At 43.2% G+C, this 27,794-nt stretch overlaps 1 protein-coding gene across 5 annotated transcripts in view; it reads right to left on the reverse strand.

Annotated features, from left to right (window-relative positions):
* Nucleotides 1–6,315: 6,315 nt before the first annotated feature.
* Nucleotides 6,316–27,794, reverse strand: part of COL16A1 (collagen type XVI alpha 1 chain) — a 164,283-nt gene continuing 142,804 nt past the window's right edge. For all 5 annotated transcript variants that reach the window (XM_083173690.1, XM_083173688.1, XM_083173689.1 and 2 more), the window contains 15 exons: nucleotides 26,809–26,880; nucleotides 26,676–26,729; nucleotides 26,347–26,391; nucleotides 25,148–25,192; nucleotides 24,996–25,049; nucleotides 24,853–24,906; nucleotides 24,719–24,769; nucleotides 24,542–24,631; nucleotides 24,164–24,199; nucleotides 20,481–20,525; nucleotides 20,205–20,393; nucleotides 11,900–11,966; nucleotides 10,564–10,740; nucleotides 9,978–10,055; nucleotides 6,316–9,883 (listed from right to left, as the gene is read on the reverse strand). In XM_083173690.1, coding sequence (XP_083029816.1) covers nucleotides 9,687–9,883; nucleotides 9,978–10,055; nucleotides 10,564–10,740; nucleotides 11,900–11,966; nucleotides 20,205–20,393; nucleotides 20,481–20,525; nucleotides 24,164–24,199; nucleotides 24,542–24,631; nucleotides 24,719–24,769; nucleotides 24,853–24,906; nucleotides 24,996–25,049; nucleotides 25,148–25,192; nucleotides 26,347–26,391; nucleotides 26,676–26,729; nucleotides 26,809–26,880 — 1,254 coding nt within the window. In that variant the 3' untranslated portion in view covers nucleotides 6,316–9,686. The remainder of the gene's footprint in view (nucleotides 9,884–9,977; nucleotides 10,056–10,563; nucleotides 10,741–11,899; nucleotides 11,967–20,204; nucleotides 20,394–20,480; nucleotides 20,526–24,163; nucleotides 24,200–24,541; nucleotides 24,632–24,718; nucleotides 24,770–24,852; nucleotides 24,907–24,995; nucleotides 25,050–25,147; nucleotides 25,193–26,346; nucleotides 26,392–26,675; nucleotides 26,730–26,808; nucleotides 26,881–27,794) is intronic.

Consider the following 27,794-nt stretch of genomic DNA (forward strand, 5'->3'; position numbering starts at 1 on the left):
TACCTCCCCAGTTCATCACAGTTTTGCTTGTATGTGCTCATGTGTGTTAACACCAGAGAAGGCAGCTGCTGTCCCTGCCACCAATGCACTGAACGCCTGGCCTCTATATAACTTACTATATTGATTCACAGAGTATACTTATCTATATTATATGATGATGCTTCAAAAATCTTATAGTCACAATCGATCTTTAGCGTCAGCGTGATCAGCTTGTACATGGCTGCAGGGCAGGTGACAGGGGGGTCAAGTGTGACGGGCCCCAGAGATCTGAAGGGCCCCAGAGTTTCCATGGACCGGTATGGCCACTGCCTGTACTAGCTGGCCTGTTAGTGACCTTGTGTGACTTACTCACTGTGTGCCACTGCCATCTACTGTGTGTGCACCCTGCCACTCGGCGCGCAGAGCCATCTACTCTATGTGTGCGCACAGCCTGGGGCCGCAGGCGCACAGCTGTACCCCCCCCCGCTGGTGCTGTGGCCTCAGTCTCTGGCTCCTGTACCATAGTTACCTACCCTCCTGAATTCTGCAGGAGACTCCCTGAAATAGCAGCAATCTCCCTCTCTCCCTGATTAGTCTAGCAATCTCCCTCATGTCACCTAGCCCACATTACACTATTACATTTTTAGGGAAAAAAGAATGAGAAACAGATACATTTACATTGCATCATAAGCACCATTTCCCAGCACTTTACCAAGCATAGTAGCTCTTTCTAACTGCTTTAGGGCTCATCTACATTTGAATATAAGTCATTTTAAAAGATTGGTACTTGTTTCCTAGCACGGCCACAATCTTATGGATCGTGTACCTTTAAGTTAAGGTACACGATCCACACGATGGACCCGATTTCCTTTGAAATCAGGTCCATTTGGCCGGCTAAGACACAATATCGGGGGCATCGCGTCGGTCGGGACCATTAACATTGGTCCCGACGCGATGCCCCCGATTTTTCCATAGGCTTCAATGTTAAAATATTTTTTAACATTGAAATCGTGAGAAAATGTGAAAAATGTGAAATGGGCCAATATGACCCATTTCACATTATAGATGTCCCCGTCGTCACCCCACGATAGACGCCAACCCGAAGCGTGGCGAGCGCAGCGAGCCCGCGAGGGGCGGCGGTGCGCGTCCTCCAACCTTTTCATTCCCCTACTATCCACGTCGGCGTGGAGTTGAGAATAGAATAGTGTGGCGAGCGCAGCGAGCCACTGAGCCCGAAGCGTGGCGAGCGGTCGCGTCGGGTCGGTCGCGTCGATCGCATCGCATGCGACCAAATCGCATGCGATGCGATCGACCCGATTTTTCCGACACGACCACCCCGATGTAAATCGGTGTGGCCGTGCTAGGAAACAAGTACCAAAAGATTCCTCTCAGATGTAGCAGTACACACTCACACTTCTAGGTGACACCTTCAAAATCTCTCTATATATGGAACTAGACACGCCCTCTGGGTGGAACATGACACGTCCCCTCAATGGAGCGCTGCGCAAAATTGTACTACCAACTATAATCTCCCTGAAACTAGTATTCAAAAGTAGGCAAGTATGTCCTGTACTTTTACTGCGCATACGCGGGTCATCTGTTCCGCACTCTGTGAAAGACCTGCCCTGCCTGCTCGTAGTGCTCAGCGTTCTTTTGTGAAGTGACAGGCCAGCAGGACTGAGAATGAGAGAAGTCTGCACCTGAAAGCAGGATCTGGAGCAGAGAAAGGTTAAATGAGGATCATGCAGAAGAGCGTTGTGTGGATTTGGGATTAGGTGGGGGGCCCCAGAAATATCATTGTACAGGGCCCCAAGATTTATGTTGCCGACCCTGAAGGCTGAAGTAGTGCCAGGCAGCTCTAGTGCGTGGGAACATCACATTTGTTGCAGTTTATTTTTCCCCACCCAGGGCCAGGTTAACAATGGGGAGAATGGAGCTGCAGCTCCAGGCCTACACAAAAAAAGGCCCACCACTATGTCAGTATGATTATCACCAGACAGAGACCAGCTGGCCACATGGTTACACATAAATCATAAGTATTAAAACTATGCAATTTTTGTACATTTATGCGAACACCAATGCGATAACACAGGTATAGGAGGGCGGGTAGGGGCTGGTGCAGGGGAATGTCCAGCGGCAGCGCCCACCCTGTTCGGTGGACTCCGTTGGAAATAAAAGTCACTTTGCACTGACTTTCATTTCCGAGGAGGGGTGGGGTCATTTGGGCGGGTGGCATTTAGTGGCGTAGAGAGCGGTCCTGAATCACCTCCTTAATCATGGTCCCATGAACAGAGGTTGTGAGAGCCCTGTGCTGCAGTCACAAAAAGGGTTAATCTCTGCTGATTGTCATAGGTACTGTACATTGTTGCAATGTTTGCAGAAACTGAGCTGAGAGCTGTAAGCAGTGACCAGCTGCACCTTACCAATTACTCATGTATAGGGATGCCAATCCCATAGGCTTCTATTGGGTAAAGCCAGCTTTTTGCTGTGTTACCCTCGGGGGCTCTGGTGCAATTGGAAATGCCGTAAAAACCCTGAAAATGGGGGGTTTACTGTATTTTCCCTTTAGCGCATCCTGACCATTTTGAGAAGTGGATGAGAGGAGGCCAATGCCATGTAGCCATGTATATAACCCATACACTTAAAGCTCCAGTGTCATTGCTGTGCTATGTACAGGAGTAGGGTGGCCCCCAAAATGCCCCCGGAATTTCGGGATTAGACTGCAGATGCGCAGTCTAATGCCGGGCAGCGCCTGAGCGGGTGCTCAGCAGCTGCCCGGCTTCTCCCGTCCCGGGCAGCGCGGCTCTGTGCAGCGTGATCAGAGGTCACGCTGCGCAGGCTGCACAGGCTGCCTGGCACCAACAGACCAGACCCTGCAGCAGACAAGGCAGACCACGGACCAGCCCGCTCACCTGCCCACAAGGCGACCAGCCCGGGCTGCATAAACCCAGCTTGTCCCTCCCACCCTGGCTCCATCTCCCCGTTTTGACCACCCGCACCACGCATCTGTATGTAAATATGCGGCACGGCCAAGGCGGGTTTTTTTTATTAGGGAAGCCAATACCAGGATCTCGGGAATCCAGGGATTGGGCATTTTTCAATCCCGAATTCTGGGATTGAAAAAATGCCCTGGGCTTCACTTTGAAACTCTGTCAGTGGGATCCGTCATGGATCCTCCAAGACTTTGACTGTGGTGCTACCCAACAGGCCCTTGAACATTTTCAGGTTCAGGCCCACGAGACCCTTAATCTGACCCTGCCCCCACCAGAGTACAATGGAACAAGAATAATCATGTTCTCCTATATTTAATACTTTGTCTAGGGAAATAATATAAATGTGCAAAATGTCATGCATGTAGCATTATCATAAGGATAAATGCAGCTCAGCTACTGATGAGAAATAAATCAATTAGCAATATACCGTACACTCACAGAGCCTGGCCAACAACTCAGTCTCTGCTCTACTGGTATACTGCCTACAATATACAGAGAAGAGTTTGGTGTAACCTTAATAAGAAATAAATCTAGTTTTCCCCTATCTCTAGCTCAACAAATGCGATTTTTTTTTTTTTGGACCTCAGAACAAATGTTATCCAGTACCACCATCTTGTGGCCAAAAGTGGTATAGACTGTTAAATGTATATAGCCCACTTGCTATGAGAGTATTAATGTAGTGACCACTGGATAAAGCCAATACTTGTTACTACATTGAATAAAGAGAGAGGCATGAGTTTTAAAGGAACACAGATAGTTTCCAGTTTCCAAATTTCCAGTACTTCATAGTAAGCCCAAAAATGGGCCATGTTAGCTATTAAGGGGCATACACACAGGTGGATTTTAGCCTGTTTTCTAAGCGATCTCATTGTTTAAAAATTAAGCACGGATCACTCCATGTGTATGCCTCCGAGCAATGGTGATGCACGGTCCCGCTCGTCGCCATCGCCTGACTACACTGACTAACACTGGTTAGCACAGATTGCCCATACACACATCGCTACAGGTGGATCTTGCTGCAGGGACATTAATGGGAAGTTGTCCTTCCGTAGTTGTCCTTTTAAAGCGCAACGGAATATGCTGCGCTATATAAGAAACTGTTAATAAATAATAAATACTAGAACTAGGGTTGCCACCTCGAACGGTCAGTACAGAGGGGCATATGTGTTCGCCCCTTACAGTATAACCAGAAACTATTTCCATGTCCCAGTGAAACTGCATTCACTGAGGATTTACAGACTGGAGTTCTTCTTTACTTTTCTATGCTGGGAAATGTGTGTGTGTGTGTGTGTGTGTGTGTGTGTGTGTTCCTTTATTTATGATTTCTAATAATGTGTCTGTGTTTTTTTAATAGAGTAAAGCAAATAATTTGCATACATGCCAATGGATATGCTGTACATTCAATTATCCAGGTTCTAGACATGTATAGAACAATGAAGTGAAAGTTATTGTTATCATTTATTTCCCTCTTACAGAAGATCGAACAGTTGAAACCTTGGCCCATGTCATTTGCAGGTTACAGTGCCACTATGTGGTTATCTGTGATACTGCAATCATTCTACACCAGCAAATGGCTCTCAGACCTTTGATGTTCTTTCCTCCGTGAAAGATTACAGTAGTAACCAGTAACAAGAGCTGCACTATTCCTACATTTAAACAAAACCTGCTTTGTTGTTGAGGCTTTATGTTCTACATTAGTATCAACATTTTAAGGCCAATTATTAAAGAATGCAGAAAGTGGCACCTCTGAGTATTTGGCATATTTGCATTTGCAATTGCATACCTCCCAACTCTTTTATCTCCAGAAGAGGGACACTTGTGCGGCGGAGCCAAAAGGGGGTGTGGCCTATGCAAATGAGGACGTGCCATTGCAAATCGGTGCCATCGGGCCATGCCTCCATTTTACGGAGGCATGGACCTTTACAGTAAGTGAACAACACTTAACATGTACACTTTCACACGTTTCCCACCTATTGTTCAGAAGGTTTGGATACAGGAAACCTGAAGTCAGGGTGACAATATTCAGAACACCATAACCAGCATGCCGACTGCCTGAACTCCCGGTAGGGGTCCTTATCCCTAACTCTCACTCAGAAACATGTTAATGTTCATTCTGATATCTATATCAGGGTTGCCGACCCTCCCGGAATTTGCGGGAGTCTCCCGAAAATCGGGTCCTTCCTCCCGGCCCCCGGAAGGGTGGGCAACCCTCCCGGAATCAGGGGGACCCCCACTGAGCCCCCCGATCGCGGCATTTATATGCCGCAATCCGCGGGTCTCAGGGGAGGGGGCGGAGCTAAAACGGCACAATCGTGTCGTTTTAGCCCCGCCCCCTCCATGAATATCAGTTATTTCTGCTATTTGATGTAATGGGGGCGGGGCTTAATGACGGCACAGTTAAGCCCCGCCCCCAAAACTCGTAATGCAAGATTCCTCTCCGGGCTTCTCCCGGAGAGGATTTTTTTAAAGTCGGCAACCCTGATCTATATTGTAGTGTAAAAATAAAGCAGCCAGTATTTACCCTGCACAGAAACAATAAGACACCCAAATCTAACTCTCTCTGCACATGTTACATCAGCCCCACCTGCAGTGCATATGGTTTTGCCCATTAGAGAGTGATTGTGCCTTTCCGAGTAAATCAGAATAACCCCCATACACTGATAGAATTTTCAGGGCATCAACACTGACTTGTTTAAACTGCTTTCTTTATGAAGGTATAAAGGTACAAAAAGCATTAGTACATGCTGCTACTCTCTGCCTCCTTGCTTATCCACAGAGCCTTCATTACAAATATTCTGTAATAATTATTAATAATAATTCTGGTTTATATGTAGAAGCATTTTTGTGTGCGCAGGGTAAATGATGGCTGCTTTTGCATGTAGCCCACAAAGATTAGAGCTTTATTCTTATGCTGCAATAAAGATTTCAGTTTGGACATACCCCACCCAAATCTAAATCTTTGCACACATTTGGGAAATGTAATAGGATGAGAGATTCAGGAAGTGAGAGATTTGGTACGAAATCTCCATTTTTTTTAAAGCGGCAATCATTTACACTGCAAAGCCAGTTTTATTTTGAAGTGTAAATGATTGCCGCTTTAAAGAAACTAGAGCTTTCTTACCAAATCACTCACTTTCTGAATCTCTCATCCTATTAAGTGTCACCCATTACATCTACCTCACCTGCAGTGCAGAATAGCTTTGCCCAATTGCTTGCTTTTTTTGCTGTACTTACAAACATGAACTCAGCCCTAACATGAACTCAGCCCTCTGTCGCCTACATTAGTGCATACACAACATGGACAGATACAAGTCATAAGATAATAAATAAACTGAAGACCAAGTTCCAGAATAATATAAATTATATTTTATAGATTGCTTTTTGTAGCGGAACAAGTATCTACATAACACGTGATTTTCTCCACAGAAATGCACATGTAGAACATTGGTACTGTATACAGCTGATACACAAATATCTCCTTGACAATAAGCTGGGGATACAGCAGGTTGCCACAATTGTACTGGAGGCCAACACTTATTTGGCAGCCAGTGACATCCAATGCTGTATGGGCTGGAGCAAAATGACATGAAGGCTGACATACTAGGGTATACGCTCTCTGTAGAAGTGGAAGCAGCCTCTTTGCAGAATGGCTGGTAAAGTACACCAGATGTAAGAGATGAGGACCATAGAAAGATACAGATCAGCAAAAAGTACAGTATAATGCCAGGCTCATTGGGAAGGATGTTACAAACTGTTTACTTATATTTACATGCTTTCTGCATTCATTGTTAACACATTTTACTGCAGCTCCTCACTGAGTTATAGATTGAGGGCCTTATTTTGGTTCATTCTTTCTGACAAAATCCTTCTTAGATGGACAAAACCATGTGCACTGCAGGGGGGGCAGATGTAACTTGTGCAGAGAGAATTAGATTTGGGTGAGTAATTTTGTTTCTGTGCAGGGAAAATACTGACTGCTTTATTGTTACACTGCAATATAGATCTCACTTTGAAGTAAAACCCCACCCAAATCTAATTCTCTCTGCACAAGTAACACCTGCCCCCCCTGCAGTGCACATGGTTTTGCCCATCTAAGAAGGATTTTGTCAGAAAGAATGAACCAAAATAAGACTCCTTTAACTAACCTGACAACATAGTTTTGATCATTTTCTAAGCAGACTCGGAGAAAAACAAATAACATTTTTATTTATGAAACACCCATACATTCATATCAGAGAAGGGACATTTTTTGGCCTTTAAAATGATGGCACTATCGTTTTATACACTATTAAATTAATAATTTTCCAGTATAAATCAATTCAAATATATATAATATTTATACAGCTTTTTGCTCTGTTTTACTAATGCCGGAAATACATTATGCAATTTTCAGCCTTATCCATAGATTTTGAGCACATTGAGTTAATGATGATCAGTCAGGTGTGCTGAAATCTTCCAAAATGCCCAATTGATTTGATAAAGTGTCAGCAGCATCTGGCAGTGTATGGACCGCCATTTCCCCTATTCCTTCACAGGGAGGGACGCAGATATCGTGAGATCATACACTATGAAATATCTCACAGTGTATGGCCACACTATCTGAGGGGTTTAGCCTGTCTGTCAGATAAGATGTCTGTCAGGCATTGTCCAGAGCTCAGGTGGTCCATAAATGACCTCCTAGGTGTGAACTCATTGGTCAGCTCTCAGTGGCTGCTGAAGGTGATACAGTAAGTGAGCCTATGCATTTATTTTACTAATGTATATACTATATACAAAATGGAGATGATCCAACCTATGGCTACTATGTGTCTTGCTTTTCCCAGTATAGTCCTGTATTGCACCCACAATATTTAACTTAAAATATATTACCATCGTGTGTTAAGTTTCTACAACTATGTTACCTCATTAGGAACCTAAAAGAAGTATTGGGTTTACTTTTTGTTCTGAGCAATCATCAAATCATATGGGCATCATTGTGTAGATAAGCATATATATACATGACCTTTTTTCCATTGAACAATAACTTGATATAGTTTGAGCACAGCAGAAAAGTTTCCCTGGGAAGTATAGTCAAATTACATCTGATATTACATAAAGTGCTTTGAACTGTTAGTGGCTCTCCTCCAATGGCGGCTGAGGGTTTGCAGGTGGCAGATTGTAGAGAATAACGCCATTTTTCTTGTGTATTATTGGCTGCAGATTGGCTATTAAAGAATTTCAGTAATTCAACAGATCAACTGCAAAGTGTCTGATACAGGTTAATGCAAACCTGGAAAACCTGGGGCTCTACAGGTGCTGTGAAACTGCAAGTCCCAGCATACCCTGCAAGGTATCAGCTTATTATAGTTTCACAACACCTGGAAAGCCAATAAGTTCCTGTTGAAAACTAGCACTGGTTTTAGCAACTGAAAAGGAAGTCACCCCCTTCCTTAAAACAATGGTCACTTTTGTTCTTAGGACACTAAAGGGCTGAGAAAAGATCTCTGTAAGAGCCTCACTTAAGCAAACTCTAATACTACTTATACCCCTTTCACTCCACACCTCAGGCCCATGGTAATTGGCGGGTACGTGATACGTCAACTCAGGTGTAGGTGAGGTATGAAACACCAAAGCTTATCACCCAGGTTAACCAACCCGGCAATTTGACCTGGGTTATAAGAAAGGTTATACCCGGGATGCCCTCTTTATAATGGCCAACCTGGGTTTAATGTGAAAGGGCTGGACCCAGGTCAGACCCGGGATTAAAATCCTGGCTCCGACCCGGTATAGCAATGTGAAAGGGGTATTAGGCATGAATGGGCTTCTCTCTGGTGAATGTAAGGCATATTATCCCCCTTGAAGACGGACATGAGCATCCAGATGATAACAGAGGAAGATTCTTATGGGCATTTAATGTAGTAGACAGAGCTCCGAGACTCAGTATTATAATTATGATCGTGTTCAGAGATTATCTTCCATTTACAAAGCACAAGGAATTAGGATGCCTGATACAAATATTAATGAGCTTGGACAATGGGCTTGTGTGTTCTTATGAAAAATGAACATCAAACATGATGTAGAATGGCTATAAAAGAAAAATATAAAAAGATAATTTTAAGGAAACATTGGCAACAACTCATAAGATATTTCAGTTCCATTGAATGATAACAATTTGTCTCCTTAAGGGAAAATGTCCAGAAAACACAATAAATTGAGAATAAGAACAATTAATTTACATCATGTAGGTAGAAGAACAGGCGGAATTGTCTGAGTGCTCAAAAAGAAAGGAAGCAAGAAGAGAAAGGGTCCTCACTCATCTGAAACTTTAGGCAAGAGGAATATCTACATTAGAGCTACAGCATAGAAGGGAATCACTATGTGACTGCAAGTAAACATTTCCGTTCTGAAGCACCTGACCAGTCAAATATTTTATGAAGCAATGAGGTCTAGTTTGTTCCATCATGGGCAGGGATACAGTTGTCTCAAGTGCTATGAGACAATGAAGGCACCAAAGAAAACAATCACAGAGGGAAAAAAAAGGAATTAAAACTTATACAAGGTGCATGGACATATCCTTCCACTTCTTTGCCAGAAAATCCTGCATCTCGATAAGGAGCAATATATAGAAATCAGTATATCGAGAAAAGTGCTGTTGGTCACTCCAGCAAGGAAACAGAATATTTCTTTGAAGATGCTCCAGTGAGACAGTTGGTGGGGTCTGAGGATTGGGGCAGATTATCGCCCTGGGCCTTTCATGCTCTTTGGTTGGTACTCTTGCACTGACATCATGCTGTAACAGTCCGATGGGTTGCATCTCCCTTCTTTGCCTGTGTTACCTTTTGGCCCAGTAGGTCCTGGGATACCAGGGATTCCTTGTTGTCCCATTGGTCCAGGTAAACCCACTTTGCCATATCCAGGGGGGCCCTGAATTCCTGATACAAGAAGAAAGGTTATAAATCAGTGATGGAAATTACAGGATGATGCTTCTCTAAATAAATGAAAACACCAAACTAAAAGTAATCATACCTGGTGGTCCAGGAGGGCCCACGTCACCCATAATACCAATACCATTGGTCCCCTTCTCTCCCTTTGTTCCAGGTTCCCCTGCAAATAAAAATTATAATTAAATGAGTATATGTAACTTAAATATGTGAAGTACACATATGTATTATCTCCATACTGATGTTCATATGTACATTTCACAGGTAAAACTTTTTTCAGCAGACATGAAGTATACTGTAATATTTCTAAATTAATATACAGTCATAGAGGGATATTCAATCCCGGGTAATGACTCTCGGCTGGCTCGACTGGTAATCAGCAGGCAGGAGTCAATGTCCCACCTGCCGAACGCCAAATAGGGGGCATGGCCGCGAGATACGGCAAAATGGGCCCAACTGCTTCTAAAGTCGTTTCCGTTCTGCTGAGATCCCTGTTCAATGCTGTTGGGAAAGACAGCATTGCATAGGGCCCTGATGCTATTTCCCCATCGGGAATAGTGGCGGGAGATTGAATGAGATAAGGATACATGAGATAAGGATACATCATTTGGACATATGTCTAGGTACACCAGTTAAAAGTTTCCACAATTCTACATGTACTTTTACTTCACCTCTCATTCCAGGGACACCTGGTCTTCCCTCACGTCCAATCTGTCCTGGGGATCCAGGAGCTCCTGGGTTACCTGGACGTCCAGGAGTTCCATCCTTCCCTGGAGTACCTGGTCTTCCAGGTGAGCCAGCCATCTCTACTGGTGCCTGCATACGTGATGTGTAATATGCCATCCTCTCTGTGGGTAAAAGGCCATCAGTCACAAACAAATACTGTATATAAGAAATAATTACTAATGCTGCTTTCCCACTGCAGACCCGTTTTAAGTACTGGTATTTTTAAACGGTATTTAAAACGGTATTAGCATTCCCACTGCAGCAGATTACCGTTTTAAATACAGTTTAAGTGCTATTCCCATCGCAGTGAACCATTCAAAAAAGAGTGCCTGTCTTTCATAACCCCCCCCCCCTCCCCTGGTACCTTTCCTGGACCCACCCTCCCTCCCCTGGCACTTGCCCTGCACCCCCCCTCCCTCCCCTGGTACCTGCCCTGCACCCCCTCCCTCCCGTGGTACCTACCCTGCACCCACCCCCTCCCCTGGCACTTACCTGCGTGGGGGATCCGGGCAGCGGGGTCCGGCATCATGGCGTGGGCACAGCACTTCAGGTCCCTCCCTGTGGCTGGTGATGGATGCAGGGCAGTGGGGAGGCAGCAGGGTGGGGTCCATTTGGGATCCGGGCAGTCCCTGGGGCTGATGGTAACTAGTAGTTCCCACTATGCGCATGTGTATTGAGCTCCCTGCATATAAATGAGCTGCTCATTACATATGTGCATATGTAATGAGCGGCTCATTTATATGCACGGCGCTCAATACACATGCGCATAGTGGGAACTACTAGTTACCATCAGCCCCAGGGACTGCCCGGATCCCAAATGGACCCCACCCCGCTGCCCTGCATCCATCACCAGCCACAGGGAGGGACCTGAAGTGCTGTGCCCATGCCATGATGCCGGACCCCGCTGCCCGGATCCCCCACGCAGGTAAGTGCCAGGGGAGGGGGAATTAGTGTGGGATTTTTAAATACCGTTTAAGAGGCATTCCCACTGCCTTAAAAACGGTATTTAAACTCTGCTTTTAAAACGGGTTGAAATACCGGTTAACTTTAACAGGTATTTCAACTCTGGCGCTTTCCCACTGCAGCCTTAAACGGTAAATTGTGGGGAAAAAACGGCAATATACCGTTTAAGAGCTGCAGTGGGAAAGGGGCATTTGCCTACCACTCATACTTTTTATTATTATTATTATTATTGTTATTATTATTGTTATTATGTGTTAGGTTTGGAGAAGTCACTTACATATTACAGATATGAATTCTGCCACATACAGTTAAACATACCATCAAAGAGCTTGAACATCTCTTGTCGAATCATCCTCTTAATCTCATCATAATTGATGGGGTCAGCCTAGTAATGGGAAAGCACAAAATATATTTTAATTGTGGAAAAATAGAAAATAAATAAGGCAGTTACTGTTTCATTTGTATTCCGCAGCTAATATCACCTTTAGTGTTGAATTTGGCCGTGGCATAGTATGCATACGTGCATGAAGCTAGCAGAATTCCCAAGCTTTACCGCTATATGTTATTGCTGTGACAATTGTCCTGTCTCCATCACAGTGTTAATTTAGACTAAAACTATTTGTTGACGAAGGTTATTCTGTGACTAAAGTTTGACAATAAAGAAAATAGGAATTTCTTAATAACAAAAATGTTGGCTATATATTAGTCCAAGTCGATGAAATGGACTAGACAAAAATGCTGTATCATTTTCGTATTGGCACCTCCAGGTTGTATTGTTCGGGATACGGTCATTTGGTCACCAGCATGAATCACTCAAACAATGGGTGTGGATCATTAGGTCACCAGCATGTTGGTCGACAGTCAGTAGGTCGACACCATTAGGTTGACAAGAGTCTAGGTCGACATGGGGTTTTTCAAAATTTTTTGGAGCCGGCATGTGCCGACAGGTGGTATTTCATGCCCTACCCTCCACTAGAGCATGGTGGGAGAATAAGATAGTGTGCCAAGCGTAGCGAGGCACTGTGCCCAAAGCATGGTGAGCGTAGCGCAGTGCTAAGTTTTTTTTTAAATTCCAACTTTATTTAAACATTTTTCATTGTACATGCTATAATTAAAATATTGATTTGAACATTTCTGGCGATGCTTAATTGTCTGTCCGTCTACATTGCAAACTCCAATCTATCGCATAGCGAGCTCCACACTCTCTCTTCTTATTTAGTTCTATTTTGTGTTTATACATTAATATCTTACATTTGAGCTAATCTCGAGTCCTTTACTAGATTGTTTTATTCAGTGCTTTAAGTGACACCTTACCTCTATTTCTATTTTTAAGTTTAAATATTTGCAAAGGTGCATAGTCTAATAGTGCATAGAAGAAAAATTACATATTTGTGTTAATTACACTACTCCTGTGATTTCGTTGTGTGATTTATATTTTCTTGTGCATTTGTTATATCCTTCCCTCTATTTGAGAGCCGTGGAGTTCGCCATGCAATTTCCATCTTATATCCAGCCAGGAGATCGCATGGTAAAGGATATTTTATTCCTCCTCAGGGGATCTCCCTGGTCTATATCTTTCAATTTCCGGGCAGGCTAGAGTGTCCCATATTTATTGTTTCAAATCATACCAAACATTATATAATTTATTTCCTACAATAACAATTCTTTATTTCCTCCTTCCCCCTCCCCCTCCCCCCTCCCTATACCCTCCCCTGTTAGGCTAATATCTATTCCCCTACTCTCAGATTCTCTGTCTCCAGAGTTCCTTATTCGATCATGTCTATATTCTTATTTCTAGGGGGTGCTCTCCTACCGAATCTTCCAGTTATTCCATACCCTATGGAAGGTGGGCTCCGTACCTCTTGCTAAGTGTGTAAATTTTTCATGTGACATGGTGGTCTTTACCAGGGCTTTCCATGTTTCTATATCTGGGCCTTCTTTGGCTAACCATTTTCTGGCTATACAGGTCTTTGCCAAAGTGCATACATTGATAACAATTGTTTTAAATACTTGTCCATTGAACCCCTTTCAATTATGGATATTATACAGGCTGGGGGAGTACATCTCTCCTTGGGGAATCCCATAGCACTCAACTCTTTGATTACAGCCTTCCAGAACCCAGCTACTTCTGGTCATGACCATATCAAATGCCAGAATGAGCCTACATTGCCAGTGCACTTAGGGCAGTTGGCATTTTGCCTCCCCCTATCCTGTATAATAGTTCAGAGGTTATGTAGGTTCTATGCACTTTATAAAGCTGGATTTATTGTAAACTCGCTTGATTGGTGGCTAAACGTATATCTGCTAAGGCCCCCTGCCATTCCTCCAGCGAAATAGGTCCTATATCCGTCTCCCATTTAGTTTTTAATTCTAATAGACCATCAACTTGGAGTTCCTGGCGAAGGGCCCTGTATAGAAAAGATGTTTCGTGTCTCCTGGGGCACCTTATTAATAACTTTTTAGTCATTGAGGGCTCGAGGTTAGGGATATCCTTACTTAATTGGACATTACAAGCATGACGTAATTGTATGTACCTAAACAGATATTTATTGGGAAGGGAAAATTCCTCCTTCAATGACTGAAAAGACCTGAACTCCTCATTCTCGTAAAGCTGCCCCACAGTGCTAATTCCTTTCGCTTCCAAAACTCTGGTTACTGGCAATTTCTTTAGTTCTTTTAGTACTTTTGCATTATTCAGAGGTGTTTCTGGGTCTATACCCTGACTCCCCAATAGTCCTTCCATTTGTTTCCAAACCAGAATCATCTGTTTAACTATTGGGGGCCAGTTACGTTTCATGTTGCCACTTAACAATAACTGCAAAGGTGTGTGGCCTGAGGACAAGATTTTAACCATTTCTATGATACTGTCATCTCTTGGCTCCCCTTGAATCAGATTTTTTAGATGGGCCGCCTGCACTGTGAGGTAATACAGCCAAAGGTTCGGCAGCGCCAGCCCTCCCTCATCTTTTGGCCTAGTAAGGGTTTTTAATTTTAGTCTAGATCTCTTATTGGACCAAATCAGAGAAGAAATCAGCCCCTCGATTTGCCTGAATATTCGTCGTGGAAGATAGACAGGGGAGTGCTGTAATACATACAGAACCTTCGGCTGTATAATCATCTTTACTAGATTTACCTTTCCAGTAACTGTGAGCGGAAGCCGACCCCAGGATTCTATTTTGGACTTTATATATTCTATTTGTGGGGTTACATTTAGTGCTTTAAATTTACAGGTGTCCCTTGCAACCCAAATGCCCAAATACAGGAACTCCTCCACCCATTTTAAAGGACCCGGGGCAGCTACAGCTGGAGGGCAGGGGCCCTCCAGGGGTAGAATGTCTGACTTATTCCAATTGATCTTCAGGCCCGAATGTCCCCCGAACCTCTCCACCATCTTCACCACCTCCGGCACTGCCTCAAGGTGATTGTGTACAAATAAAAGAATATCATCTGCATACAGTGCGATTCTGTCTTCCTTTGTTCCGATCTTAATACCCTCAATTGTTATACTCTCCCTTATGAGGCATGCCAAGGGCTCAATGGCCAGGGCAAAAAGGCCGGGGGACATCGGGCAACCCTGACGCGTTCCTCTTTCGATCTCAAATCTAGGGGAGATATAGCTGTTAACTGCAACTCTCGCAACTGGGGACTGGTATAACAGCTTAGTCCAGCTGATGAATGCTGGGCCAATCCCTATCCAGTCCATAACCTCCCATAAGTAGCCCCATTCGATGGTATCGAAGGCTTTGGCCGCATCAAGTGTGATAACAGCTGCATCCTCCATACCATCTTGCTGGGCTTGTAAATGTAAGAACAGCCTTCTCAGATTGGAAGTTATGGACCTTCCAGGGATAAAGCCAGCCTGGTCGCTGTGTATCACCTCTGTTATGACCTGATTTAATCTTTTTGATAACACTTTTACAAGTATTTTGACATCGTTAGTCAATAATGAGATTGGCCTATAGGATTCAACTTCTCTCGGATCTTTATCCTTTTTTAGGATTACGGTAATCAATGCCTCAGACATTGATGCAGGCAATTTCCCATATTTATACATATCATTAAATAGGGCCAGGAATTTAAAAGAGAAGAATTTACTGTGTTTTTTATATAGTTCCTGGGGAATCCCATCCATCCCTGGGGCTTTACCTCCTGGGATTGTCCTGATAGCATCCTCAATCTCTTCTATGGTAATAGGGGCATCCAATATCTCCCTTGATGTCAAAGACAGGGTGGGGTGGGTTATAGTAGAGAGATAGCTACGGGTTTCTTCAGCTGTATATAATTTGCACGACCTGTATAGTTGATGGTAAAATTGTCTAAATTTTTCCACTATCTCTGGAGTTTGGTATACTGAACTACCTCCACTTGTTTTGATCTCTGTTACCGTATTAGCTAGTCTTTCCTGTCTAACAATTCCCGCGAGGAAGCTTCCGGGTCTGTCCCCCTCTAAGTATCTCCTATGACCTGCATATAGCTCCCGATATTTCTCTTTGTCAGACAGATGTTAGCTCTTGGACAGGCACTGTGTCCATGCGTCTTGAGCCTCCCTCCATCTGATCTTATCTTCTTCTTTATCATCCTGAAGATATTTCCTCTCTAGACTACAACACATTGCTTCCATTTTCATTTCCTTAGCTCTAAATGATGCCTTAAGGCCGGCTATTTCTCTTATTCGAGTTCCCCTAATATTCGCTTTAAAGGCATGCCATATAACTTTTACTGGGGCAGAACCTTCATTGGCCGCAAGAAATTCATGCCACCTGGCCTCCATTTTCTCCCCCATCTCTAGTTGTGTTAGCCAAAACGTATTTAACTTCCAAAATGAGTACCCCTTTTTCTCTCCCAAATCTATTTGAATTAATAGTGGGGAGTGATCTGATATGCCACGTGTTAAATAGCTAACTTCCTGAATATTAGGGATACGTGACCAAGGCCATATCAATCCTTGAGAAGGAGCTAAAGGAGCTGGAGAAGCAAGAAAATTGTTGCTCGTCTGGGAATTTTTCCCTCCAGGCATCCCTCAACCCCATCTCCTTTTTCATATCAGCAAAGCCAGTCCTCCGCACTGCACTCCCAGTACTTTTCCTATCCAGTATCGGATCCATGATATTATTAAAATCCCCCATCATTATGACCGGGATACCGGAGTACGCTGCGGAGAACTCTGCCGCCGCCGCCTTAAGTACATCATAACTAAACGGTGGGGGTATGTATACCGACATTATCAAGATGGTCCTTGGACCTAACAGACACTTTATAAACACATATCTTCCCCACTGGTCCACTGTAACTTTGCCATAGAAAAGGGAACCCCCCTTCGGACCAGCACAGAGACACCCCTGGAAGCGGAGGTATGGGTAGAATGATAGGCCCAGCCTATCCATGATTTCTTTAGAGCTAATACCTTCCCCCCACCAGATGGGTCTCTTGTAGACATATTATGTCTGCTGCATGTTTATGGATATATCGCATAATCAAAGACCTTTTAATTTTATTGTTCATTCCCCTCACATTCCACGTGAACAGATTATAAATTTACAGACATCTGGCTTTCCTTTTTTTCCTTTTCCCTTCCCCCTTCCCCGGGGACCGACCTGCGAGTAGTTTTATCAGCCTAACTTCCCCCCTCCTTTTTCCCTCCCTACCCCTCCTCCCCCTCCCTGCATGACCCCTTCCTCCCTTGGCATGCCTCTTCCTATTCCCTCCCTCCCCCCACCTAATAATATACAGAAAAAAATGAAAAAAGAATACATCTGGTTGCGGGACAATCAATAAATGACCACCAGCTGGAGGTGCTCCCCCGCTCCTACTTTTAACTCGTTCATATTCTCCATTTCCCCGCCCCACCTTACGCCCTCCACCACCTCTATAGCTTTGACCCGAAGGGTCGTAATAATATCTTGTGGCTACATCAGACCCCATATCTTGGGTTACATTGGATCAGTTGGATCAATTCCCCCCCCCCCCCCCCCAAAGGAAAAATAAATAAATAAAAAAAATAAAAAATAAAAAACCAAAGGGCAGCAAAAGGAAGCAGCCCCTCAAAGTTTCCCTGAGTTCCTTTTTTTTTTAATATGTATTTTTTCCTTTGTTTTTCTCAAGTCTTTATCGGATCTAAAGGTGTTGGGATCTGACAGATAAAAGTTTTGGGAGTTAATATTTGACAGTAGCTAGTATCGCTAAAGGGGTGGAGTCATGGTGCAAGGGCAGGGCGATATTCACAAAGGGCGGTATTCACAAAGCCGATTTTGACTCGCCATGGGCAATTTTGACTAAGCCTGTAGGTGATTTTGACTAAGCCTGTAGGTGATTTTGACTAAGCTTATTTTGGCTTAGTCAAAATACACCGTAAATAGCGCTTAGTCAAGATTGTCTTGCCTGCACATTCTATTTGGCCAGGCGATAGCAACACCACGGGGCTTCACATTGCTATCGCCTACAGGGCAAAAGCATTGTACACATGGTGCAATTCTATCGAGTTAAAATTGCCCTGCCAGTCAAACCTTGTGCACACCCTTAAACTGCCTTCAGTGATGAAGAAGTTCTAGATTCATTATGATTGGTACTTTAGCTCTTGCAGTCATTTTCACTCATTAAGGCATACCTTTTTCATTAACAATCACTAGATCTTTATGGGCAATAGCACTGGCATGTTAGCTCTTGGACAGGCATAAGAATACCTTGCTGTTTACTGCCAGTGGAGGTAGTTGCCATGATTACGGTCCACTGAACAACCAAAACATCAGCTGAAGAATTGCATTATGTCATTTAAAGGAATAAATGAACCACTGTAAACTGCTTGGAGTTTGGTGAGTACCCTGTGTCTGAATTATTATGGATTAGCACCATTTAATGGAGACATCTATCTACTGTCATCTGCCGGGGCACCCCACGAGGATGATTTATAAACCGAGAATGCATTGGTATTTCAAGATATATATATATATATATATATATATATATATATATATATATATATATATATATATATATACCATATATCTATCCTTTTATTTTAGATATATATATATTTGTTGCAGAATTATACCGTTGCATTTTCTAGCTTGCATAAGTGCATGAATTGCTAAAAAAAAATTATATTTTCATGTTTACATTTCTTAAATAAACTTCTATCTACATAATTCCCATTTTTTTATCTACCTTTAGGGGGATATTCAATCTCCCGCAGCCATGGGAGATGGCTGCGGGGCCCTATTCAATGCTCTCTTCCCCAACAGCATTGAACAGGGGATCTTGGCAGAACAAGCCCGACTTCACAAGCAGTCGGGCTCGTTCTGCTGAGAACGGCCGGGAATTGACAAGCTCCCGGCTGCAGCTCGATGATTTCCGGCCGCAGCTCGCAGCCATGCCCCCTTCTCGTCCCACGGCAGGCAGGACATTGAATTCCACCTACAAATTCTCAGTCGAGCAGACCGAGAATGGGGCAAGGACATGGCTGTCGAGCTGGCCCAACAGCCGTGACCCTTGAATTCCCCCCTTAATCTGTTCATAACCAGGGCTATTTTTCAGCAGGCTCCAGCAGGAACTGAGGCCCTTATTCTAGTTCACTCTTTCTGACAAAATATTTCTTAGTTGGACAAAACCATGTGCACTGCAGGTGAGGCAGGTGTTACTTGTGCAGAGATAATTAGATTTGGGTGGGGTTTTACTTCAAAGTGAGATCTATATTGCAGTGTAAAAATAAAGCAGCCAGTATTTACCATGCACAGAAACAAAATGACTCACCCAAATCTAATTCTCTCTGCACATTTTAAATCTGCCCCCCCCTGCAGTGCACATGGTTTTGTCCATCTAAGAAAGATTTTGTCAGAAAGAGTGAACTAGAATAAGGGCCTCAGTTCCTGCTGGAGCCTACTGAAAAAAAGCCCTGTTCATAACCAATAGCGGTTTCTGCACAATAGGAGCGGCGAGCCCTGCGAGGGGATGCGGAATACATGTAAAGTAATACGCATCCCCTCACGCTTCGGGCTTGGTGGCTCGCTGTGCTCGCCACACTATATAAAGTCAACTCCACGCCGACGTGGATAGTGGGGGTATGAAAAAGGTCGGAGGACGCGTACAGCCGCCCCGCGGGGGCTCGCTGCGCTCGCCACGCTTCGGGTTGGCGTTCATACTGGGGGTGGTGTGGGGGTGCATTTAACATTAGGGTGCTTATACAATTTAAAATCGTATAGGGGGCTTATACAATTTTTAATCGCATCGGTGTGCATTCGGTGTATGGCATGCAATGCGATGCGATTAAAAGTCGTGCAACTTAATATCAGGGGCGCCGTGATAATACACAAGTACCGTCCGAACATCCCTGTGTTGTCCGGATAGCATCCTAAAATGCTGTGTTGCTGCCCATTAAACAGCGATTGCACTTTGAGCTTCACGCATGCATGCTGTGGGTGCTGCGCATGTGCATATGTGCGAAAATGGCTGTATGCAATTTCCGCACTTCTTCATGGGTTATTGAATTAGCCCTAATATTAATGTCATTGTTTTTCCTAAGGGGAGGTGCATTGGAATACTCAATGCTCCAGAATTCCACATTAACTTTCCAACTACCGAGACTACAAAATTCCACTTTACCCAAACAATTGTGTTACGCCATTATTACCATTATTCCAGGAGTTCCTGGGGTTCCTGGAGTGCCAGGTTGTCCTGGAGAGCCAGGAGGACCTCTCTCTCCAGAAGGTCCTCTAGGCCCCACAACTGCAGCAGAACTTTTTCCATAGCCATCTCCAGGTGGTCCAGGTCTTCCTCTCTCTCCCTGAGGTCCTGAAGGACCCGGAGCTCCAGCTTCACCCTAATGTAAGAGTGCAAACAAAACATACTTAAATGAGGTTACCATGTCTACTAAATGGCAAATACCTTATTATGAATATCTCCTTACCTTTTCGCCATTGGCTCCAGGTATTCCAGGCTTCCCAGAAGCACCCTTATAGAGAGATTGGAAATAGGCATGAGCAGAAATACAAATACAAATCAAAAGGAGCATCAAAAGCAAAACATTTTTACTAAACTCATAGATTACATAAAAAAGGGAAATACAAAATTATTGTAGATTTTTTTGTTTTGATCATTTTCTTAAATAGATGTTAATAAAATTGACCATGTAGATACTGGCATGTACCATGTACAGTACATAAATGCTGATGTACTGTCAATTACAGTGCTCTGAATAAGTATATTTCCTTGTCCGATTTTCTGCAATACCACATTTTCTGTTGTGTGTTATTAGATAAACAAATATTATGTGAAAGGGATCCTGGATTACCAGTCAAGAAAATATTGACTTTTTTTTTATATATATTTTATAAAAATATATAGAATACCCTTTGGAACTTGAAATTGTAACTAGATGGCACATGGACCTTTGTGAGTGTGGGCAGGTCCATGTGAAGTCATATAATCACGCATTAATACTGTCGCTCAATGCTCCTCTGGGAACATTTTGGATGGCCAGGTATATCTATTTGGGGACCCTTGGGACCTGCTGGGCCCTAGGCAGGCACCTAGGTTAACTTGCGGAAAATTTACCTCTGGGCAGCACTACAGCTTTTCTTCATATGTTGCATAATAAATCTGTATAGAAATTAGATTCCGTGCATGGGATACATACTGATCCCTGGCAGTCAGGATACTGATGCCAGCATCCCGAAAAAGGGACAGTCGACAGTCGCCCATAATCCTCCCTTATAGCAGCCTAACCCCCTGCAGCCTGTCCCTAACCTTCCCTGCAAGTGTCTAACCCTAACCCCCGTTGCCTAAACTTAACCCCCCCCCCCCCCACAGCGTATCCCCTCCTTTTTGGTGCCTAATCCTAACCCTACCTCCCCGCAGCCTAAACCTAACCGTTCCCTCCCTGCAGCCTAACCCTAAGCCCCCCACTAGTCCCTAAACACCCCCATCCCCAGCTGCACGCTACCCTGGCCTGCATACCAACTGATCGGAATGTCGGCTGACGGTAACCCGTGCAATGTCCCAACACTGGTCTTCTGAAGGTAGTTGGGATGCTGGTGTTGGTATACCATAGGTATAATTCCCATCAGCAAATGCCCATGGGAGAAGGAACCCATGGTAAGATGTGTGTACTGTTGCTCATTATTTAAGCTACTACAGTGCATAACAAAGCTAATGAGTTACTATTAAGCTTTAATACTAGTTATGAGCATTTGGCTGGCCTCCCAGCCACTGGTACTCAGTAGTACTAATGTTTGGGATGATACTGGGAATTAGTGCTACCGCTGGGGTTGTTCCAGCTGGGCTATACAGTAATATTGAGCATTACTGCTTCTGCTGGACATGTTACCCAGAATTATAATGAATTCTTTAGCTCTTGCAGTCATTTTCACTTTTGTATGGTATTATCACTAGCATATCTTATTTATTAACAATCACTAGACTTTGATGGGCAATATCATTGGCATGTTAGCTCCTGACTAGGCATATGAATACTGCTATTGTATTATATCTAGATAGGAATCATCCTCAATGGCATATTACATCTTGTAGTGCAGTCCCCGCAGGCTGACTGACCAAAGTCTAGAAACTGCAAACACAAATGTGGGTCGCGCAGTGGAATAAAATGCTTTTGTATCTTGAAAATAGATTTTTTTTTAAGCTAAACTGGCTACAGTGCCTCTAACTGTTCTGCAATATGGACTATGGGTCGACATGTATTAGGTCGACAGTCAATATGTTGACCACTATTGGTCGACATGCACTAGGTTGACATGGACAATCAATCCTCAGATGAAAAGGTTGACATGTAAATAGTTAACAGATGAAAAGGGTGACATGAGATTTTCATTTTTTTTTATTTTTTTAGAACTTTATCGTACTTTACCATCCACATGGGTTACAATTAGGAACAGTAACGTGGCCCAGAGCATGGCGAGAGACGCAGTATACTAATTGTGGGGTCTGTTTTCACATATCTAGAAACGGACTCAAAAAAGTAAAGCACTCATGTCGACCTTTTGATGTGTTGTCCATTTTCGTGGTGGCCTTTTCCTTGTGTCAATTTTCCACTTGTGTCCACCTTATGCATGTCGACCAATACACTCATGAAATATGTCAACATTCTTCTAGCCATACAATAGGTCTTATATAATATGAGACAGTAACACAATTGCACTCTGTTGTGGAAGGGATAAAAAAAAACCCCATCCATAATGTTTCATTCTTTCTTCCTCTCTTATCTCTTAGGTTTTAATACAGGTTGTTAAAGGTTACAGTGTGCATGTGCCACATACTCTAATTATATCTCAGAAGAGTAATCGTTTAGGTCTAAAATCTCTACACTGATAATGTAAAAGAAGGCATATTCATAATTTACAATATTCAGTTAGTGATTCAAAGAAATCTTTTGATTAGAGATCTAGAATGTGAAAAGTTCAGGAAACCACAAAGCACAATGTAAGTGATTGCTTCTGATCAGGGATAATGGTATTTGCATGAAATCACTGCAGAAGGTAATGCAGTGGAAAGGCAAGCAGACACAGGTTATATTTAAATGTATTTTGCTATATTTTAGACATAGGGCTCCAAATTACAGAAATACCCTTATTAGAAATTCACAAGTTCCACAAGCTTTCTGGAAAAAAAAGATTCTATGGCTGGTATCCAATTACTGTAGCTGTGGTAATTTTCTGCAATAAATGGATCGGCATGGAGCTATCCAATTAGCCCTGATAAGTAGAGTTATCGGGGGAATATGATTCCTACTATTATCTGTGATAAGCAGCTGCTTAGTGCTAACGCATGGGTCTGTGAACTTGGGTCACTACCCCTCAGATGATCTCTCCTCAAGTCCCAGTGGTGAATAACTCCAAAAGGCCCACAGCTCCTCTACCCAGGACTTGAGTAGGCATGTTGCCTGAGGAGTGGTGATCTGGATAACAACCTTCACCAGTCAACCTGAATTAGGACCAAAAATTGTGACCTAAAAGTCTATACTAAGAGTCTATCACTATTCGTGGGTTATTGGCTCAATGGGTGCTAACCATTTAGCCACTACAAGCCGGGGCTGCAGATGATCTGGTATTATGGGCCTGATTCTGATTGATTCCCTAAGCAGTGTATATTTGCTGCTTAGCGAGCCATCTAACATCACCCGCTGGGCGAGTGAATGCCCGTTCTCCCGCCGCAATGCAAATTTCTCCGCTGTAGTGCAAATGGATGTTTTGCATAAACATCCATTGGTAGGGGAGCGTACGGGGGCAAAATAATTTGATGGTCACCAACCATCGAATTATTTTTTCCCTGATCGCAAATATAAGTCAGTCTTGATGGACCTATATTTGCACCGTCGTGGTCTGAGAATGGGGCGGAAGGCTGACATCCTTTTTTTGCTCCCGATATTATATAGGGATAATTTTTATACTTGGATAACTTTCAAGTATAATATGTGTGTATTTGATGTTAAGCTTTATTGGAAAATGTTTATATGATATATTTATATCATGTTTAGAACAGGTATCTATAGTAATTATAGTCTTGTTACAGTCCTGTACATGTGGGGTACATAGGTTTGCATATATGTGAACAGAAGGGCTTATCATCAGTACATACCTCTTTTCCAGGTGATCCATCTGCTCCCATTTCACCCTAATGCGAGACACAAACATAACATTTAAAAATATTTTCTTAGTCTCTATTCATGATCTAGAATTTCGATACTTATATGTTAGTTGGGCGCCCACTATAGTTAGTACGCTCATACCCCCACTATCCATGTCGGCATAGAGTTGATTTTATATAATGTGGCGAGCGTAGCGAGCCCCGCGAGGGGGCAAGGAAAACTAAGCAAATAGCTTAGTGGGCGCCCAACTAACATATAAGTACCATCATTTCCTCTTTATTATTAAACAATATTGGGCTGTGCACACGCATCTTAGATTTAACTCAAATATATTATTTGATGACTGCAGTGATGATTGCTATACTTACAGCAGGTCCAGGATGTCCTGGGGTTCCTGGTTCACCTGGAAGACCCAATGGACCCCGCTCACCAGTGGAACCTCGTTCACCCTTTATGCCCTAGAACACAAAAGATTCAGTCAGGCAGATGTGGTTTGTATATAAATATATGTCTTTTGATATACCAAAGCATTACAAATGATTTACCAGTCCTGGAGATCCCGGGCTTCCTGATTGTCCAGGGCTTCCTGCAGGTCCCTAACAGAGAGGTGCCAAATATAGTGTAAGGTGGACAGTCGTTGTTGTTGTTGTGTCAGAATAAATTATATTCCTTTACTTACAATGTGCCCTGGAGGTCCTGGACGTCCTTGTGGACCCACGGGACCAGGGTCACCCTAAAATTAAACATAATTTTTTTTATCACAGGTATTGATAAATCAAGTTACATTTTAATAACAAGTGGCCAATGTTGCATTGAGCTTACCTCTGCTCCTGGCCTCCCAGCACTTCCTGGTGGTCCTATAGGTCCACAGTCTCCCTATGACATAAAGATCATCCAATAACTTTGTTCATCTAGTAACTAAGAGGGGTTACATAAAAAAGAACCGGAATCCTAAATATATTTATAAAATTTACCTTGGGGCCTGGCAGTCCTGTATGACCTGTTTTTCCTTTAAATCCCTGCAAATAACAAATAAAAATCAGGTTCTAAAAGCTAAAATAGCAGCAAATCCAGAAACCGACGATGTTCAGTACTCCACATAGAGCCGCGTAAATCTGTTCTACATTTGAGGGCCTCTACCACAATCTAATATTACAAAAAAAAGAGACAGTATGCATCAGCTTCATTGTATAAGCAAAATCTGCTACTGACCACCTTTAAATGAAAAAACAAACAAAGAAACAAAACCCCAGTAATTTATTGTGTGAGATACCTTAAAGCCTTTATAAATGATACAGTTCCAGACCTGCATGAGACCTTATAAGGCTGGCAGCAGGCCCGCCATCAGGAATTTTGAGGCCCAGGACTCATTTCCAGTCTGACTCCCGGCCCCCCTTGACTTACCGTAACCCCGCTCCTACTCCCCCATCTCCTCTTCCGCTGAGCTGAAGCCCGGAGGTCCCGGAGCGCAGGCTTTTTCAACTCAGGATGCCAGCGGCCAATTAAAATGCAGCACCAGCTGCTGAGCCAATCATAGCTTGCGTACCAGCAGCCACTCTGATTGGTTGCCGGTATGTGAGCTCTGATTGGCTCAAAAGCTGATGCAGCATTTTAATTGGCCGCCGGCTTCCTGGGTTGAATAAGCCTGCCCTCCGGGACCTGCAGTCGGGGGGGGGGGGGGGGGCAAAATTTGCTGCCCGGGCCCTTCCAGAGGCCGGGACGTGGGACAGCTGTACCCACAGCATCCCCCTATTGGCGGCCCTGGCTGGCAGTATCGGACTAAGACATGATGGGATAAACCAGGAAATGCAGTAGTAGGGGCTCAAACTTAATGTCGGATTTGACCAGCCATTTGCAAGACATGCAAAGACACTGTCCTTTTTATAAAGGAGGTGGCAGGGGTGTGTTAGGATTTTGATTGGCAAGAGAGTGTATCTTGGTGTACTTTCAAAAGAAACAAATCAATCAACTAAATATATCCATGATCCTGATTCACCAAGTTATTATAGATCTATAGTAACGTAACAATGTATAATAAAGTCCATCACCTGGAACCTGACCCTAAATAAAGGGGTGGCCTTCAGACAGTGGGTATACCTGGGATTTCCACTGTACCCTTTTGGACCAATCTGATTCTGCTGGCAGGACATAAAACATTTTTGTGTTAACTCACCGGTATACCGTTACGTCCAGGCGGCCCTGGAGGACCTGATTCTCCCTGCGTATAGAAGACATGGCAGGATAAATACACAGAACTAGCACTTTAATATGAAGTAATACAGTCATACCAAACATATAATACAATATAGGCTGCAGTCTAGTATAGATCTAAGCAGTTTAACAGTACTTCTACTTGTAACACCTGTAAAGGTTTCTGAGAGGCAAAAATTTAAACCAAAACTTTACATAATAATGTATTAACTGCTATATGATCTTCCAACAACGTGTTTAATCCATAGAATAAATGTTTCCACCATTGATTGTGTTTTATTTGGTACATACCCTTGCTCCAGGCTTCCCATCCTTCCCATCAAGTCCTTCAATTCCAGGTGGCCCCTGAAGAATTATATAGGATGGATTTTAGATTATTCTGACCTATCATGTTGTAGTTTTTTCCAAACCAAGTTGTACTCACTTGTATTCCAGGAATTCCTGGAGGCCCAGGTGGACCACTAAGTCCTGGAGAACCACGCTGTCCCTCAATGCCCTGCAAACAGGTAGAACGTAAAATGGAGATATTAAGGGTTTGAATGAATGGAAAATGAATACCTTTATAAATAATAAATAGTTTAAATTAGTATAATAGCTCTTTAGTACTCTACATTGCTTTCATTTTATTTTATTGACTCAAAATATGAAACCTTTAACTATGTCTCTATGGTAATCAACAGAACTCTTTGTATTACATAGTTTTACTTGTTAACATGTTTTACTTATAAATCATTTCCTAACACTGAGCTATTAGTGGATGACATTGATCTGTCAATTTCTCTGCTACAGTCACAATGAATGAAAGCAACAACAGAAATGCAGTGTACAAAGCTGGTTTTAATTGTCACATAAAGCAACTGCTTTCTCCTCAGGCTTATGTAACAGAACATAAAGTGGGTGTATTTAGTAAAAGAACAGAAGGCATTATGGATCATTTGCAAAATGTGGAAACAGCAAATTTACACAATGCAGCCCTGAAAATGCTGTTATATTGCTTCTTTCACCATGTTTTATACTAACTAGGTTTTATTTCACATGGGATGTTGCTATGGGCAACCAATCTGAATCTACTTCTTATTTATTTAGCACCTTCTAGAAGATAATAGATACTGTAGCAACATTCCATGTGAAGTAGAACTCCAATTTTAGTAAATTTCCCCCTGTGTGTCAAGACAATGGAGAATAGGAATTAGGGGAATCAATGGTTAGGTAGCCACTGGAAAGGATTCAACATCTGGTAAGAACAGTTCATCAGTATATACTTCCAGAGATGGAGTGAGCGTTTTTACTCTCTCTACACATGTTACATCTGCCCCATCTGCAGTGCACATGGTTTTTCCCATTTTGAAAACAAATTTGTCCTGCGACCACATCTGAATTAGACCCAATAGCCACTGTGACGTGCCCTGT

This window comes from Crinia signifera, chromosome 2, assembly GCF_055691185.1.
Source record: "Crinia signifera chromosome 2, ASM5569118v1, whole genome shotgun sequence".
In the NCBI taxonomy this organism is placed as follows: Eukaryota; Metazoa; Chordata; class Amphibia; order Anura; family Myobatrachidae; genus Crinia; species Crinia signifera.